Source organism: Pollachius pollachius (assembly GCF_949987615.1).
Source record: "Pollachius pollachius genome assembly, chromosome: 9".
NCBI lineage: Eukaryota > Metazoa > Chordata > Actinopteri > Gadiformes > Gadidae > Pollachius > Pollachius pollachius.
In genome coordinates, this window is record NC_136942.1 from 22,861,290 (window position 1) to 22,880,127 (window position 18,838).

Sequence of the window (18,838 nt, forward strand, 5' to 3'; positions counted from 1 at the left end):
CTCCATTTATATTTCAATATTTTTCTACCACATTTGATACTTGCTTTTTTTTTCAGATGTAAATTATTATAGATTGTCGGTCATGATGGATGATGTAAAATTATGAGGTATCCCATTTGGATGCTTCAAAGATCAAGCTTACACTGGTTTTGCAGACCCTAGCTTAAACAATTACATTAATATCTAGCTTGATCTAGCTTTGTCACGAGATCAGGAATCAAACTGCAGCATGAAATAAGATTTTGTTTACATTTGTAATTGTAAAACTAATGGGCTTGTACAGTATACTGGTCCCAAATATATCAGGGACAGGAAGCGGTGTCAGACTGCGTGCCACAGTTCAAGTGTTTCTTAAGGAAGTCCAGAATCTTCCACCAGGAATCTTCCTGGGCGTGGCAGTGTGCTGTCACCTCTCCACCCCACAGAACTACAACTGACAACAGAATAAACAGAGGAATCACAATGAGTGGACTAACGTACTACTACAGCTTACAATGAATAATACTCAATACATATTCAAGTAAACTAGCATAACCTAGTATGACATTTTTACAACATCGTAAACTAGAATATGCATTTCCTGCAGAAATGCGGTGAGTGTTATAGTACAAAGTGAGATTGAAAATATTTTTTTAATAAAGCCACATAGATTAAGACATAAAGAAACGTTAAATGGCTTAAATCAAGTGAAGGGATTGAACAAAAGTTCAAAAGTAAACAATGTAAACATGCACACCATTTAAGAAAATGCAAATGTTTGGAAACAAATGAAGTGACAGCTGAATGAAAAGCGCAAAGCATTGCTAAAAATGCAGAAATGTAAAATGAATTGAACTGAAGAATCTGAGGCCCCGTCCACACGGGGCCGATACGGGCGAAAACGATCCGGTTTCGTTTTATGCGGTTCAGGAATATCTCCGTAAAGACGCAGTCATTGCGAGACCGCATCGAGCTGTAGAAACGCTGTAGTAAATATTCAAGGCGCTGGTTCTCCACAGAAAAAAGTGGAGCGCATCAAGCCTGCGCGCTGTATACGGTAGCGACCCTTGGACATTTAAATAGTTTGTGTGTTATGTGTTGCATTGTATTTCGCTGTCCGTTATGCCAGTTGTTCTATGTGCATGCATTGCAATGTTCTTCTTGTCAATCAGTGTGGGGTGCGAATCATCAGGTCAGCTGGGGGAGGGCCTTGGGAGAACAGGAGGGTGGGGGCTTGCACGTTGAAGGGACCGTGTTGGGAGGTTGCCCGGGTAACCGGTTGTTAGTGTGGATTTTTGCCCTTGGCTAATGACGTCATCGTTTGCGTTTCAGGCGGCCGTCCACACGAATCCTGACACGAAACCGCATGTGTCCGGATAGATTTGAAACCACCTCCGAGGGTGGTTTCAGAAATGTGCGGTTTCGGGCACCGGATTCGCCGGCTCCATCTGGACGGTCGGCCGAAACGCACAAGACGGTTTCACCAAAATAGGCCTGAAAGGTCAAATGTATTGCCGTGCACTGCTGGCGTGTGTGTGTGTGTGTGTGTGTGTGTGTGTGTGTGTGTGTGTGTGTGTGTGTGTGTGTGTGTGTGTGTGTGTGTGTGTGTGTGTGTGTGTGTGTGTGTGTGTGTGTGTGTGTGTGTGTGTGTGTGTGTGTGTGTGTGTGTGTGTGTGTGTGTGTGTGTGTGTGTGTGTTTAAGATAATAGCGAGCCGGTGCGTGATTAAAAGTAGCTCAATGGAGTGGGAAAAAACGCCCAATCTGGCAACACTGCTGAACGTCATCACGCTCCAGCGTCAACGTAAATCAATGAGACCAACTGAAAACGAAGCCGGTATGAAACTAAATCTGTGATTCTGAAGAAAGTTTAAATGATATCGAAATTCCGTTTAGATATTATTGAATATACAAGTGTGTAGATTTGTTAAATGGTGAACGAATTGAACGAAGATAAACGTTTGAAAATTCATTTAGTTACGTGTTAAAGAGTTGAAGTACCAGAGGACGGCTCTGCCGTCCTCCCATTGACTCCCATGTTAAAAAAAGATAATATTTTAAAAGTAGAATATCTTACAAAGTATGCAATATTCTAAAAATGAATAAGCACTGAAAAACACGCGATTCCAAGCTATTCTGAATATTTTAAAATTTGAATGGAGTCTGTAGGTGAAAAATTGAGGAAGGAGATAGGTCCCAAAGTTTGTAGAGAATAAGAAAGAAAGAATAAAACTTATGAAGAACAAGAGTTGAGCGCAGCATGCAGCACTAACCTAATTCTTAATCCTGATCAATGCGCTACTAATCAAACATTAACAAGATAAATTGCAACAAGGACTGCAAGCAGTCACAAGGTGTTCACAGCCTATGCCCTTTACAAGCGAATCAAAGGTGTAGTAATTACTCATAGACAATACTATGCCTCCGGCAGGCGAGGGGCTTTGTTATCCCTCACACACACACACCCTCGGGCGTACAGAGACAAACACACACACACACACACACTTAATAGAATAATGTTAGCTAATTAGCATATTCACAATGGGAATTTCGGCAGCAGGTTGCCAATGCCTTTTGTATGCATTTGTGGCTTTTGGCACAATTTTGATCATTAGCGATTAGCATGTATAAGGGATTCACAGTGTATCTGTGGAAACCTATTGTTAGTCGAGGAATCTTTATTATTTTTAAAATGTTAGCCCCCATATCGCCGTGAGGATAGATTTTGCTGTACAGAGACAGTTTCGTGAAAACATTTCTCCGAATCAACCAAAAGTCCAATGACCCTTTGTACACATGATCTTTAAACATGCCTTAGTTAGAGTTATAAATGGAATTTAGAAATGGCAGATTTATTCAAAAATAAAAAAGCAATATTCAATCAGTCAAAGTTACACTAACAGTATATTTTAGTATATATATATCAATATTTACTGAAACAGCATAGTTCATCTAGTGCCCCAGTATACGTACATTTCTCTCTGGACTCTGCATTAATGAAGTTGCTGGAACGGCAGTGGGGGCTGTAAGGGGGTTCGATTAGGTGACCAGTGTCAGGGTAGGACAGAACAGTGAGCAGGTGACCGTTACCTGACATTTCCATCATCTCCTTCATCTGGTGAAACCCAACAACAGTGTAAGACATTCAGTCATTCAGTAGACGCTTTCATGTAAAGCTACGGGAAGAAACATATTTTCATTTGAAAACCATTCTGTTTGGTTCTCAGTAAGTGTTGCTGAACATTTCTTTGTTATTTTCACCTAACTGTATAAAGTTGTTAGGGGCATACAGAACATTCTTTGTAAAACCCTCTTTCCAAGAGAGCTATTTTTCTGTTTTCTTTTCTTCTTGAGCGAGTGTGACATTACGTTTGACAACGACCCTCTATTCTTTGAATTTGAAACCCAATGTGATTTTTTTTCAACAACAACAACAACAGATATGTATTGGCGGCTACCATCAGGGTTGGATCCCAAAACCTTTGCTCTGGTGGTAAAACACTTTGAGGAACGTTTATTAAAAGGTGTTATCGTCCAGTATGGCTTACGTCACGTGCAGATTCCTCAGCAGGCCAGTTCTGGTCGTCCTTCCCCACTATGAGCAGCAGGGGGCAGCAGAGCTGTCCCACCTGGAACCAGAACACAACGGGTCCTCAGGATACTGGTCCACACACACACACACACACACACACACACACACACACACACACACACACACACACACACACACACACACACACACACACACACACACACACACACACACACACACACACACACACACACACACACACACACACACACACACACACACACACACACACACACACACACACACACACCATGACGGCTTCTCAAAAGCTTAAAAGGACATTATTTCTTTTTAATCATCCAAATATGCATAGTATTTCCAACCTCCACCCACAAAAAAACGATTGGTTTCAGAACAACAAGATGGTCTGGGAGTTTAAAAACCATATCTCAAAAGTGGAGACCAGACTTCGATACTCTAGTCGGCCACTAGGTAATGTTTGCCATAGCCAGGAGAAGTGTAGGGCTTGGGGCAAAGAGGCTGATGCTGGAAGGCTTCTACTTACATCCACCTTCTTGCTGGGGTTGCTGGGAATGGGCAGCAGCAGGTCGTGCCAGATCACTCGTTTCTCTTCGTCGTAGCGGGTGTTCTTTTCATTCCTAGGTGGGACACAATACAAACTAAACTACAGCTCGTAGAAGACCATGACGATGAAAAGCAATAGAAGTAGAAGGTACAGTTATAATGGCTACATTAAGCACATTTAGTTTTAGGTTTAGTGCGGCTAGGTTTAGCAATGCAAAGGATCCCAGAAACTTCGGGCTTTGGGTCGAGCACCCGAAACATTAGAGGCTATCTTCCCCCCAATAAAGGATTTGCTTAGCCTGCTGCAGAGCCAAGTGACAACCAGAGATTACTAACTCACCTGTAGTTTATGATTTATTCAAGAATCAGAAATATATTGTTTTGCAGGATATTGAACCAGATGGCAAAGGTTCTTTGGTGACTTACTTTTTTAACTCGGTAAAAATATCCCCAAGGGACCCCCCTGCCGGCTGGACATGGCTCCCACTGATAGACACCAAGCAACTGGGCTGGAGCAGGAGTTAGTAATCGACAGGCTTGTGTTAAAAAATCTGTCCAAAAATAAGTGTTTGAAAAGACAACACTGTATATACTTAATATTTAGTCTTCCAACATTTTCTAAGGTGCAGGGTTGGCATCTTCCTCAAGCATGCCGACTCTTAAACTCTGGGCTGGATCACCGTGAACTCTACTATACTGCTGCCTCACATCACTGTTCATGACTTGGATAAGATAAGATCTCTTTAGAGGAAGTGATCAAGACAACTAAATAAAAGAATAAAGTGTAGATCAACGTAATAAAAAGAACATCTACCTTTATGGTGGGGGAATAAACAGAGAGCCCAAGAGCCATGGAGGCACCGAAGGACAGGCCCACGACAGCGATACGCTCCCTGATCACCTGGGGGTGGGTCTGAAGGACAGAGAACGCTGTCTGGGGACACAAGAGGAGTTAGAACAATACATCTCCTACCCTAAGAAGGATATATATTATAATCATTCAGGCAAGACAGGCACTCAGATATTCAGATCTCAATGTTCTCGAGTGTTGTGCTAAGTGGAGGTAAGACGTTAGAGTTACCCTTCAACCCAGATACTCCAAACTTTGTATCTAGGTTGAAGCAGTGCACAAAACAAACCTTACCCAATTTGACTGTTGACCACCTGCTTTGTTTCGGCAACAGCAATCTTTCATGTGAGGGTGTATTCTCTTCTATCTATTCTATTGTATTCTAGCAATATATCCCTTTTATAATCTATAAAAAATGATCATATGATAAACGTCATCATAAAGAAACAGGGCAATGAACTTTAATTGGTTGAATCAAAGTGTTTTGAAGTTTAACCAAAGATAAATCATTGAAAAATGTAATGATTATTTTTTTTATCTCAAAACGTTCAGAACACAATTGTTACAATTAAAGGTCCCATGACATGCTACTTTATGCTTGCTTTAATATAGATATTAGTGGGCCCCTAACAGTATTTGAAGACGTTCCCGAAATTCAGCCGTGGTGCAGAATTACAGCCACTACGAGCCAGTCGCACATTGAGCTTTCCCCACATAGCTTTAATGCAAATGAGGAAGAGAGGCTGGTCAAGGAGGAGGGTGGGGGTGTTTCCCTGAGCAGCTTGCGGCCATGGAACCATGCGCTGTTTACATTGGATGTATCGCAATGGCGAGGCGCACACAGCCTTTGGCCGTGTTCTGTAAATATTGTAGAGCACTCCGGGTTCTCCGGCGGGAGTCCTGGAGCTCTATATCTAAATAATATCATATTATACATAGATATCTATATCATATAATATATATTATCACGGCCACGCGCCTCCAGAAGATATTATGGATCTCAAACGACTGAGTCAGGTTCTCCAACGTCTCTGGTTCTTCAACGTCCACATCGATCTGAAGTAGACTGAACCACAACATGGAGGAGAAAGGGATTGTTGCCCGTGATTGTTGACCGCGATTTTCTCCCACCGGAGCCTCGCCGCCTGGGCAGCGGGCAGGGCTTAGGCACCACCGCCTCCTGCAGCGGGCAACAGTCAACGCCGAGGGTGGTCCCTCGGCAGCGGGCAACAGGGCTCAAGCGGGAGACAATCTCGGGCAACAATCCCTTTCTTCTCCATGTCTTGGTTCATGTACTTCAGGGAGTCACAGCCAAAGTTCCTTTCCCCCAATACATTCTCAACCATGGCTGAGATAACCCCCACTACGAGTCTCGTTGTGGAAATAACAGAGACGAGAGTCCGACGTGTTATGTGCCACAACACCAACAGCAGAACGGTTATCCAAATAAAGAAGTGTAGGCCTAGAACACTTAGGTTACAGGCCTGGAGCTCTATATCTAAATAATGTATCCACATCAATCTGAAGTAGACTGAACCGCGTGCTGCCCGCTGCCGGCTGCCCGCTGCCGGCTGCCCGCTGCCGGGCGGTGGTGCTTTGCGGTGGTAGTGCCTCGTGGCAGTGGGCGGCGGGCAGCGGGACTCAACGATGGCTGAGATAACTCCCACTACAGTCTCGTTGTGGAAATACGAGAGACGTCAGAGAACCAACGTGTTATGCGCCATAACACCAACAGCAGAACGGTTTTCAAAATAACAAAGGAGTGTACAACACTTGCGTTACAGTGTGTGTAATCACACAAACACGCATGTGCCGCTCGCAAGGTCTTTGCTCATTGTCTCATTGGCGGGCCAATTTCTCTGGGCGGGCAAGGCAGAGAAAGGGGAGATAGTTTGGCCCCTTATGACGACATATGGGGCCGCATTCCAAATCAGCGCGCTTGAGCTTCCATTTTTTCAAAGGCAAGCAGGATACCTAGTGCTCGTTTTACACCGAACGCAAGTTTTAGCCACCGGGGGACCATAGGCAGGCTAGGGGAACTAATATTAATGTTAGAAAACCTCATAAAGTGAGATTTTCATGCCATGGGACCTTTAACAGAGTGACAATTGTGTCACTCTGTAAAGTATTGTGTGTATTTGTTATATTTATTTTGGAAAAAATGTATTTTTCTCTGAGGCTAACTTTAGTTATCTCTAAGGCAAACATTGGTTACCTGTGAGGTTAACTTTAGCTATCTCTGAGGCTGACTTTAGTAATCTCTGAGGCTCGCGTTAGTTATCTCTGGGCAGTGGCGGTTGGTGGTAAAATTTGTGGGTGGGGCACAGTAATGGAGAGGGGGTCTGGGGCTCCTCCCCAAGAAAATGTTGAATTTGGTCGATTTGATTTCCTGTATTCTGGTGCATTTTGTGGATGGCCACTGCCTAAGAAAAATCATTCAGATTCATACCCTACATATCCTGACTTCCAGGGCCTGGACAAGCTAACACTGCATATACAGACCTACTTTATGGCCATTCCACCAGTCACTGCTATTTGTCCCATGGTTGGTCTATTTCAAATGCAGTTAGAAATATGGGTCAGTTGCTTAATTTTGTTTATATGCAACAGGCCAAAAGACTAAATTAATAGGTTACTTACTTGCTTCTTTTAAGTATAACATTGCTTGGTACATCCAATTCCTCCACTGAAATGGATGGAAAATAAGTGCTTTTACAACTCTCTGCTAGTTATCTATCTATCTCTTCTCTGCACGTAGTTGTGTTGCGCGAATGCTGCTGAGGGAGGTAGCCTATTTGATTTATTTGCTGAATTGTCCAATCATGTGGTGATTAAAAATTATGAAAAACAATGCCATTGGTCTGGGAGCACAAAATTGCGACCTGAAGTCGAATTTTCATGCACCAATAAAAAGCTGTCTCTGCTTGATAGACAGCAAAAAGTTATCGAGCTCACTTAGACTTCATCGTTACCGGTGCCCCTGACTTGAAGGAGGGCATTCTCTCGAATGACCAATAACAAGCCTAGCCCAAAGAATTGCTGCTCCGACGCAGTTAAATGGTTGCTGGCAAGGCAAGAACGGTCCATCACACAATTAAACGAGGATAAATGCTATGTATTTTTGGTGATTTATTTCAGATTTGTAATGGTTTATTCATCATAGTTGGCAGATATATTCGAGTGAATATTTCACGGAGGGGCGGAGCCCTAGCGCCCTCTATTGACCCACCGCCACTGTCTCTTAGGCTAACTTTAGTTATCTCTGAGGCTAATGTTAGTTATCTCTGTGGCTAACGTTAGTTATCTCTGAGGCTAACATTAGTTATCTCTGAGGCTAAAGTTATCTTCAAGAGTAACGTTACCTGGAAGTAGTCGTTGCCCACATGGTCACCCCCTGTTGTCCTCCTGGGGTTCAGGTAGTTGAGGGCGAGGGTCACGAAGCCATGTGACGCCAGCAGCACTGCACGGTTCTCCGGCAGACCCCTGCCACCCCCTGGCAGGTCCAGCACCGCAGGAAACTGCCCCGGACCTCCAAGGGAAACAGCGATTATATTTGCACACTAAGTGCTACGGAAGCTCATTTGCATTCACATGGTTAAAAACCTAGATCCTATCCTTATCTCATAATAACGAGATACTTATCTCGTAATTATGAGATTATTTACTTGTTATTACGAGATACTATGTCATAATTATGAGATACTATCTTGTAATAAAGAGATAATTATCTCATAATTATGAGATAACGTGACATTATTTTTTTACTCATGTGAATGCAATGAGCTTCCTTAAAGTACAGTATAATAATAATTTTATAATTAAATTAATTAGACATTTATTTCATGGCGCTCAAGGTCACCTTGCATCAAATAAAATCTGTAATAACACTACTTACTGGTACTTTGTTGTTAATTATATAATTAACAACAAAGTAGTAGTAAGAAAACATCAGTAGATTAAACAACACAAAAAGCAATAGAGAATAACAATTCCAATACAAAATGGAAATTCAAATGTAAAAGAGGTGAAGTTGATGAAGTTGATTAGCTAGTTAGATGTAGGGTTAATAGAGCAGTCTTGAATTCTGTAAGGGAGTCCAGTGGATGTTGAGGGGGGAAGGAGTTCAGAACCGGTGTGCAGCATAGGATAAGGCCATGGCACCCCTTGTGAGGAGGTTGATAGCTTGAAGTGCCAGTAATGCATCCCTAATGTAGCAAACCATGGCAGACAAATGACTGCTTTTTAAACAGATTGAAAGCGTCAACATGATTAATACTTGAAGGAGTTACCTTAATAGGTCATCAAACCATCATAACCATCCATCCTGGCTTCAATAAAAAATCAGTTAGCAATACAATTGGGAAAACTAACTTACTGTACCATTCTTTTCCCAGGTGTCCCTACAAATTCTGCCGCCAAAGAGCAGAATTTGTACAAAAAAGTACACGGTGGCAATATAGCACTTACATCTTTTGGAATCTATGTGCGTTGGTCATTACAGACATTGTGGATAACATAACAGTGAATCACCATATGTACCATGTGCAACATGTACATTAAAACTGTATTATCACAAAGACCAAAGGGCTATATTGTTATTGTTTAAATTTGTTGGAGGGGCATTCACCAAAAGGCTGTCCATTTTCAGTACCTACCTGGAGGCAAGAAGAGGGTTCCGGTGAGCCCACCCTCTGTGAGCTCCACCCTGCGGACCCCGGGGGCCATGTACCAGCGCTCCACCACCCTGCTAGCTAGAGGCAGCCTCTCTGTGAAGGAGTCGCTCAGGAAGCCCTGGTGCAGGGAGATGGTCACCAGCATGGGCGTCCCAGTGTCCTTCTTCCTGAACCTGAGGGGATTGTACACGCCATGGTGGACATATGAAGAAGATGCATTGTAAATATAAACACTGTTCGTATAGATACTCTACATAGTGTGTATGATGTGAACCTGAGGCTGGGTCTGCTCCCTGGAACCGGCCGGAGGCTCCACAGCAGGCCCATGGGCTCCTGACCACTGTAGGTCCCGCCCAGACACACATCTTCACTCACTAAAATACACACACACACACAGTACACACATCAACACAAACTACTACTACACACACACACACACACACACACATATATGTCCCCACATACTAGAACACACAAACACACACTACACCCCAAAACCACTTTTGTTGTGGGTGTGTTTATCCATTAAGTACATCAAATCCCTTTAATCAAGATATTAAATGGATGAAAATATATACAAAGCAGGAAGTGCAGTTGCACTGGGCCCCCACCCCAGTCCCACTTCATACCTAATAATGTGAACCAAGTTTATGTATCCATAAGTCATGCAATGATATTAACTTATGCTTCTTGTTATAATGTGGACACTAAATCATTTAAGAAAAAACTATTGAATACATTGAGTATTATACAATGTTTTTAAATTAAGGGCCCAATGCCCTCACTCTCTTTCCCTGAAAACCTCAATCAAAGCCAGAAAAAGCCGGTCACATCAAATCAGTTACAAAATCTGCCTATTATCACCTTACAAATGTAGTAAGACTAAGACGGCTCATGTCCACTCAAGACTTACAAAAACGTGTAAATGCCTGTATTACTAATAAGCTTGATTACTTAATTGGTCTCCCTACAGGTCTCCCAAAAAAACCTCTTAGGCAACTACAGCTTATTCAGAACGCTGCTGCTAGAGTTCTAACAAAGACCAAAAATTTTGAACACATTACACCAATTCTTAAATCGTTACATTTGCTCCCTGTATGTCAGAGAATTCATTTTAAAATCATGCTTCTCACCTATAAATCCCTACATGATTACATGGCTACAAGTATATCATTGATATGCTTCCACTACAAAAGCCTTCTAGACCACTAAGATCCTCTTAGACCAATCTGTTAATAATCCCCAGAGTAAATATAGGAATATAATTGAAGAAATATACGCAGGATTTAGTTACTATGCAACAAATAGCTGGAATAAACTCCCTGTGGATTTAAGACTCGCCCCCAAATTGGGGGCAGAACTAACCTCTTTTAAAAACAAGACTGGAGACTTTTATAAATACTTCAGCTGTCTGTTAAATCTTTAAATACATTGCACTTTTAACCTTTGCACAATTTCTACAATGCATTTTTTACTTAACGTTTATTTTATTTCTCTCTATGCAAAGCAATTTTATGGTGCGTTTTAGTATTCTCTGCGAAACGACTCTGACCTCGGATGTGACGTCATGCCCACCCTTCAATCGTTTTATTATGTTTCGCTCGGTCGTTGGAGGAAAACATGGACGCCGTCCTGAAAGCTGTTGTCGCGGTAGTACCAGGTAGCAGGCGCTAAAAAATAGTGTTCATGCGTTTCGCTAGGCAACGTCCTCGGACCTCCGAGACGGATGCGTGCTCTATAAAGTGGCCTTGCCTTTGTTGACCTTTGACTCCCTCCTCCCTGTGACGTCAGCTTTCGTTTTCAGTTGTTATGCATGCCCATGGATATCCATACCGGTTCTCCTTGGATTATTAGACACTAAAACATACTTGAATGAATGGTACAATCCATTCCTGTCAGGTTCATTCCCTTAGATGCCACACAATTCTACACACTTTTCTTTTTTTCAATTTAAAGCTCTTAAAAGTTCTACGGAATGACAGTAGACTTGATGAACTGGTTGGAATCTCGTCACGCACACTCTGACCCTTCAACGTTAGTGATGTTGTGTTACTAAAACGGGCATACTGTGTCACTTTCTATAGTAATTAATGCATCTATTCATGTGTTCATCCTACCGTCCACCGCCCCGGCGGAGTCGCTAACGTAGTGACCGAACGCCTCCCAGTCATCCCCGTCCTCCGAGCGGAGGAGCGCGTGCACCGTGAGCCGTTGAACCGGAGACGCGTGCTGGACCAGGACCTTTATCTTCTCGTCCACGAGCCCTCGACACGGGTGAACCGAGAGCCACGGTACAGGTCCCTGCACGGCCATTCTCCATGAAAGACAAATGAAACACAAGTTTGCGCGCACCGTTGAGTTGGATACACTTCGAGGTTGAACTGTTCCTATAAATCAGTTCCGAAGTCCAGCTTCAGCCAATCAGGTTCCCCCCCCCCTTATTCTGCAACTACACACTGCCAACGAAATATCGGGTGTTCATTTACTAAGCTATCTGCGGAAGGCTTGATAATACAAAATTGTGAGATAGAAAGCCATATTTATGAGATAAGAAAAATAAAATGATTAGATAAAAAGTCATATTTATGTTATTTATGAATCATGAGACAGGGCTCTCAAGTTTTGAACTGAGTTCAGAGTGAGATTTTGTGCATTATTGGTAAGCATTATTGGCCCTTAACACTGATATTTAGAAACAACACTGCCTCAAAAGGCTATTGGCTTAAGCAACACCAGGAGAGGCATATACTTTCCCCTGAACTTTTAAACGTTGCAAACGTGCAAAAACATAATCATTTATTTATGTGGCATTCAGTCCAATGCTTAAGATATATCTGTGGCATTCAGTAGGCCACTTCTGTGGTAAAGTGTGTAAAGTATGACCAAGTGTTTCTTTCTGTTCAATAGATAGAACTTTATCAATCCCCTGTAGGATAAATTTGTAAATGTTTGTCCCTATAAAACATAAACAAATAAACATAAACATAAAAAATAAATACAAAACATGACGGTAACTGAGTAAGTCAAACCGTCCAATCTGAAGGCTCTACTTAACCACTCCCCCTACTCACTTCCACCAATGCAAAGCGAACAGAACTGAGTAGGGGGGGGCTTAGCCTAACTAGTTTGTGAACGACCCAGAGAGACACAACTCAAATTCAATGTGAACATGTATGAGGCTTTGAAAAAATCCCGGACGATTTTGAAATTCCGCCATACATTTTTTTTAAAGTGTCTCAAAAAGAGGTCATGTCGGGGACAAAAGAGGACGTCTGGTTACCCTACGGGAAACCCATTTGATTCCTACCTGTTCCACTGTTAAATAGCGGTGCAAATTGGTAAGCGCTATCCTGGTCATTTCTCTGCGTGGGAAATACAAAGTGTGGCTTGTGAGCTTGTGTATGTGCAATTGCGTGTGTCTCACGCCAAATGCGTGAGAGCCCTGATAAAAAGAGTGATTACTTCTGATTCAGAAATATATTTGCATACTATTTGATAAGAATCTGCTTAAACGTATTAACATCATGGTGTGATGTTAATGCAACATTTTAATATCCTACTGTGGAGTGCAATAAATAAGGAGACAAGAGACGGACATGTGTAGAGTCAGCTTTACTCTCCACTTCAATATCAAACATCACATCAAACGAGAGTGAGGTCAAACGGACACAACAGGTTAAACCGGAACTGCTATGACATAACCCTTTCCCTTAAAGGTACAGTCCCTTGGTGAATGTCTCTTAACCGTACTTGTGGGTCACCACACAGGCCCCCCCAGAATTCACCCAATAGAACAGAGCCAGACCGAACAGGTACCCCAACGAGAACACAGGACACCCACTAGTGCAAAACAGAACAAACCAGCTCATAACAGTCCCTAGAAAAGTCAACGTATAGGGGGGCGGACCAGGCGGCCAGAATGGCTGCGCTTCACAGGAGAAGAGGAAAGGGCAGGGGCAGGTGTCGAGACTGTCGCAGGGGGGCGCCCTCGCCACGGGGGCTGGGCCAGCTGGAGCGGTTCGCCAATATCCACATGAGCAGGCTTGAGAGGTCTATAGCCACCCGCTCAGGCCTGCCCCCCATATCCACAACGAAGTTCTTTGACCCTCCCTCCAGGACGCGGAAGGGCCAATCGTAGGGGGGGCGCAGCGGGGTACGGTGGCCATCATGGCGGATGCAAACATACTTGGCTGACGGTAAATCCCTGGGAACGTAGGACCGGGGGAGGCCATGGTGAGACGTCGGAATGGGAACAAATGCGTCGGCAATGCCCGGGACACAGCACGATGGGAGGAAACCAACCACGGGGCCGTGGCATCTGGAAGAAACTCCCCCGGGACGCGCAGGGGCTGGCCGTACACCAGCTCGACCGATGTGGCTTGAAGATCTTCCTTGGGGGCGGAGCGAAGGCCCAGCATAACCCATAGGAGGCGGTCACTGCCCGTAAGGCTGGCCCTAAGTGCGGCCTTCATGTCACGATGAAACCGCTCGCAAAGACCGTTGCTCTGTGGGTTATAGGCTGTGGTACAGTGGACCTTCATCCCCAGGACCCTGGCGACCGCAGTCCAAAATCCGATGTGAACTGTGGACCCCGGTCCGAGGAAAGGTTGGACGGTGTGCCGAAACGGGCCACCCAAGCCATAATGAACGCCCGGGCCACTTCCGCCGATGTAGTGGAAGAAAGGGGAACCACTTCTGGCTACCCGGTGGTCCTGTCCACCATGGTGAGGAGGTAGGTTTAACCACGGGAGGGTGAAAGCGGGCCCACCAGGTCCACATTCACATGGTCAAAACGTCTCTCTGGCACTTTGAAGGGTGCCAAGGGGACCTTGGTATGACAAGTCACCTCTGCGTGCTGGCACGCCACACAGACAGCAGCCCAGGCCCTGACGTCCTTCCGCAGGCCCAGCCAGACGAACTTGGCCCCCACCAGCTTGGCAGAGGCCTTCACCCCTGGGTGGGAAAGGCCGTGGATAGTGTCAAGGACTTTACGCCTCCAGCCAGCAGGCACCATGGGGCGCGGTTGGCCGGTGGAGACGTTGCAGAGGAGTGTATCTGAATGTCTGGCAGAAGTCAGCACCTGGACAACTGCCCATCACCTGAGGCTTAACCTCAACAAGACTGAGCTCCTCCGCAGGATCCGGCCCTTCCTCACAAGGGAAGCAGCTCAGCTTCTAGTCCAGTCACTGGTCATCTCCCGCCTCGACTACTGCAACTCGCTCCTGGCTGGACTCCCTGCCTCTGCGATTAAACCCTTGCAGCGCATCCAGAATGCGGCAGCGCGCCTCGTGTTTAACCTACCATAGTTCTCACATGTAACCCCCCTCTTCTGAGACCTCCACTGGCTCCCTGTAATAGCTCGCATCAGATTCAAGATGATGGTACTGGCATACAAGGCAGTCGATGGAACTGCCCCTGCCTACCTCCAAGCATTAGTAAAGCCACACACCCCAGCTCGATCCCTCCGCTCAACTACCTCAGCTGGACGTCTGGTACCGCCATCGCTAAGAGCAAGCAAAGGTCGATAAGCAAAGTCACAACTTTTCTCTGTTTTGGGACCTCAGTGGTGGAACGAGCTCCCTACCGATGTCAGGGCCGCAGAGTCGCTCACCAGCTTCCGCAAAAGACTCAAAACTCACCTGTTCAGAGTTCATCTCGACTCCATCTCGTACATTGCACTTATTCAAGGTACTTAATTGTGTAGCATCTACAGTAGCTGCTATCGTTGCTTTACACGGGGAATGGGTTAGCCTAGCGATTGTAATACTTGCACTTGGTTCTATGAACATCTTTACTGTACCGACAGCGATATATTGTTTCACTTCTTATGACAAATGTACTTATTATAACAAATGCACTTATTGTAAGTCGCTTTGGATAAAAGCGTCTGCTAAATGCCCTAAATGTAAATGTAAATGTGTAGCGTTGGCCGCACCAAACACCACAGCTTCCATGGGCAGCGCCGCGGGGACCGTCCTGTAGGCCTGCACCTCAGAGTCCGCAGCCCGATCCTTAGCCATGGCTGTGTAGTCGAGGCCCAAGTGGACGGACCCAGTAACCACCCGGGAGAGGCAGTCGGCTACAAAATTGTCTTTGCCGGCCACGTGCCGAATGTCAGTGGTGTACTCGGAGATGGCGGAGAGCTGACGCTGCTGTCGACCAGACCATGGCTCCGAAGACTTGGCCATGGCGGCGTCAGCGGCTTGTGGTCAACGAAAGCCATGAACCGACGGCCCTCCAACAGGAAACAGAAATGACGGGTGGCGAGGAAAAGAGCCAGGAGCTCCCTGTCGAAGGCGCTGTATTTCCTCTCGTCACGGAGCTTTCTGCTGAAAAAGGCCAGCGGTTGCCAGGCTCCGCCCACCCACTGTTCACAGACAGCCCCCACGCGTAATCAGAGGCGTCCGTGGTAAGAGCAACAGGGGTGGTCGGAGACGGGTACGCCAGCAGAGCAGCGTTAGCCAGCGTGGTCTTGGCAGCATCGAAGGCATCAGTCTTCTCTGGGGACCAATCCAACACATCCGCCGGCCTCCTGCCCTGCAAGGTGTTGTACAAGGGTCGCTAGCGTTGGGCCGCATGGGGGAGGAAACGGTTGTAGAATTTCACCATGCCCAGGAACTCCTGCAGGGACTTCACAGTGCGCGGGCGTGGGAAACTGGCGACAGTGTCCACCTTGGCAGGGAGGGGAACAGCCCCCTGCGGGGTGACATGGTGCCCGAGAAAAGTGATGGACGACCGGCCAAACTCGCACTTTTGCCGGGATGAAGATGAGACCATGCTCACTGAGTCGACGAACAGCTGCTGTAGATGTGTCAGGTTGTCGTCCCCGGACGCACTGGCCACGAGAATGTCATCCAAGTAAACAAACAGGAACGGCATGTCCCGCAGCACAGAGTCCATAAGGCACTGAAATGTCTGCGCCGCACCCTTGAGGCCGAAAGGCATCTGCAGAAATTCAAAAAGGCCAAAGGGTGTGATGACTGCCGTCTTGGGGACATCCTGCGGGCGGACGGGCACCTGATGGTAACCGCTCACCAGGTCCACCTGCGAAAAGATGGCGGCGCAGGCCAGGTGGGCGGAGAAGTCCTGAATGTGCGGCACTGGGTACCGGTCGGGGGTGGTGGCGTTGTTCAGGCGACGGAAATCACCACAGGGACGCCAACCGCCATCAGCCTTGGTCATCATGTGCAGGGGGGAGGCCCACGGACTGTTGGAACGGCGCACGATGCCGAGGCGCTCCATGGTGGCGAACTCCTCCCTGGCGATTGCGAGCTTGGCAGAGTCGAGGCGCCGGGCTTGTGCATAGACTGGGGGGCCAACCATGGTGATGTAGTGCTCCATGCCATGCTTAGCCACTGCAGATGAAAACGTGGGCGTGGTGATGTCAGGAAACTCAGCAAGCAGGCGTTGATACAGCTCACCTGTGGCAAACGTGTTCGACAGACGAAGCGCCCCCACCCTTCTCAGCGTGCTGGGGTACGAAGCAAAAGAGAGAGCGTCGATCAGGCGGCAGTTTGTAACATCCACCAACAGTCTGTAAGCACAGAGCAAATCCGCCCCCAGGAGTGGCATAGACATGGCGGCCATGACAAAGTCCCAGCCGAAACACACTTCCACATACCTCGTGCCATAGGTACGAATGGGTGTGCCGTTGATGGCGGCCATCGGGGGGCCACGCCCAACAGCCATGGCGTCCACAGGCTTCGCTGGCAGGATGCTGCGCTGAGCCCCAGAATCGACTAGCAGCCGCCGGCTGGACAAGGTGCCAGTGAGGAACAACAGGTTCATTTAATATGCTTATTAAGTGACATCCACCCACAGCATTACCATTAAGCCTACTGCCCAAATTCCAGCAATATATTTGTGTTTCCAACCATTACAAAAAAAGTGTTATAAACTAAAGTACCACAACAACATTATCGCTCCTGCACAGTGCAAAGTAAAACTCACCCATCACCCATGGCCTGATGTTTTAAAGCTGCCTTGGTGAAGCTGTTAAGACTGCTAAATCCGGTGTGGGTACCAGATTGACTCGGCTGTCAGATCGACTCGGGGTCCTGCGCTTACAGATGACGTATCGACACTTGACGTATCGACACAAGCCAATGGACAAAACCCGGAAGGGTTGTTTATAAAAAGGGCTCAATCGTGGACGTAAAAAGAAGGCCCAATCCGTTTTGGTTTTGATTTCATTGAATGCAGCCCGTTCTTTCGCACAAACAAAGCCATTGGAAACACGTCTTAAAGCACTGATGCATGCATATGCAACCCAGTTCCTGTTAGGGACTCTTATTCTGAAGGAGGAGAACGGAAGAGTCTGAGTGTGGGTCGCTGTTTTGACTCTGTTGGAAGCGCTGGAAACAAAGTGGATCGCCCCGTTCAGTGAATGGAGTTAACCGATTCTTCTTTTATATATTACCCAAGTATAGGCAACAATAATTTGTACATTAGATTATTATTCATAGATTAGAAAACAAAAGGTGATCATTAATACTTGCGAATAACATGGGAATGAATGAAACGCACATTTAAAAGACAGCGTTTACAGGAAGTGCATCATTATTGCTCATCTAGGACCCCGAGTCGATCTGGCAGCCGAGTCAATCCGGTACCCACACCGGCGCTGTTCCATGTCCCCTCACTGATGTTGAACAGCAAACACAGCCAGCAGAATAGCTTGTTCTGAATGGTGCTAGCCGTTCATAGCGGCTGTAGTTGCACTCTGTAAAGTGCCACACAAAACCTTTACCGGCCTGGGTCAGCCCATCCAGCTTCGGTGTAGGTCTTCCTCTTGAAATTAAATCTGTCTTCTCTCCAAACGATTGCCTTGAAAAAGGCAAACGAAGGAGATCAGAAACAGGATCGCTAGGTGCTGTGAAGGCGGTGGCCATAGTAGTTCACTATCAACTCTGTACCGCCAACGATTCAAAATTCGCTGATGACATCACCGGGGGCCAGCGCTGGCATATTGCTGGGCCCTGGGGCTGTTCAATTACTACACATCAACATTTGATTGGCTGATTACACACGTCAGGCAAATTTATTATCCAATGGGAGGTGGCAGCTTCAGCGAAAGGCTAGCAATACTTTTAGTGCTGGCCCCGCCGGTCCATGTAACCTAGCTGTGATGTGTTATTCAGCTGAGCTCAGCCTTACAAAAAAAAACATTTTCCTTCTGGAATTATGTTGTAAGTACTGAAAAAAATATGGAATTGAGATGC

The 18,838-nt window shown here is 45.9% G+C and overlaps 1 protein-coding gene across 1 annotated transcript; it reads right to left on the reverse strand.

The window, feature by feature from the left end:
• Positions 1 to 30: 30 nt before the first annotated feature.
• LOC307080074 (peroxisomal succinyl-coenzyme A thioesterase-like) lies at positions 31 to 11,958 on the reverse strand. The gene is made up of 10 exons (XM_079742663.1): positions 11,735 to 11,958; positions 9,892 to 9,991; positions 9,600 to 9,790; positions 8,307 to 8,473; positions 4,909 to 5,028; positions 4,521 to 4,603; positions 4,075 to 4,168; positions 3,526 to 3,606; positions 2,951 to 3,092; positions 31 to 433 (listed from the first exon to the last, which is right to left on the reverse strand). Exons 1-10 carry the CDS (start codon positions 11,928 to 11,930, stop codon positions 303 to 305), a joined length of 1,305 nt encoding a protein of 434 aa, XP_079598789.1. The 5' UTR covers positions 11,931 to 11,958; the 3' UTR covers positions 31 to 302.
• Positions 11,959 to 18,838: the final 6,880 nt, after the last annotated feature.

Excerpts from the sequence above, each read along its gene's own strand:
- LOC307080074 (XM_079742663.1), bottom strand. The coding sequence starts at position 11,930 with ATGGCCGTGCAGGGACCTGTACCGTGGCTCTCGGTTCACCCGTGTCGA. Across the intron at positions 9,992-11,734 it reads CTCCGCCGGGGCGGTGGACG|TGAGTGAAGATGTGTGTCTG; the intron begins GTAGGATGAACA and ends TGTGTATTTTAG. Across the intron at positions 4,604-4,908 it reads TTTATTCCCCCACCATAAAG|CCCAGTTGCTTGGTGTCTAT; the intron begins GTAGATGTTCTT and ends CTCCTGCTCCAG.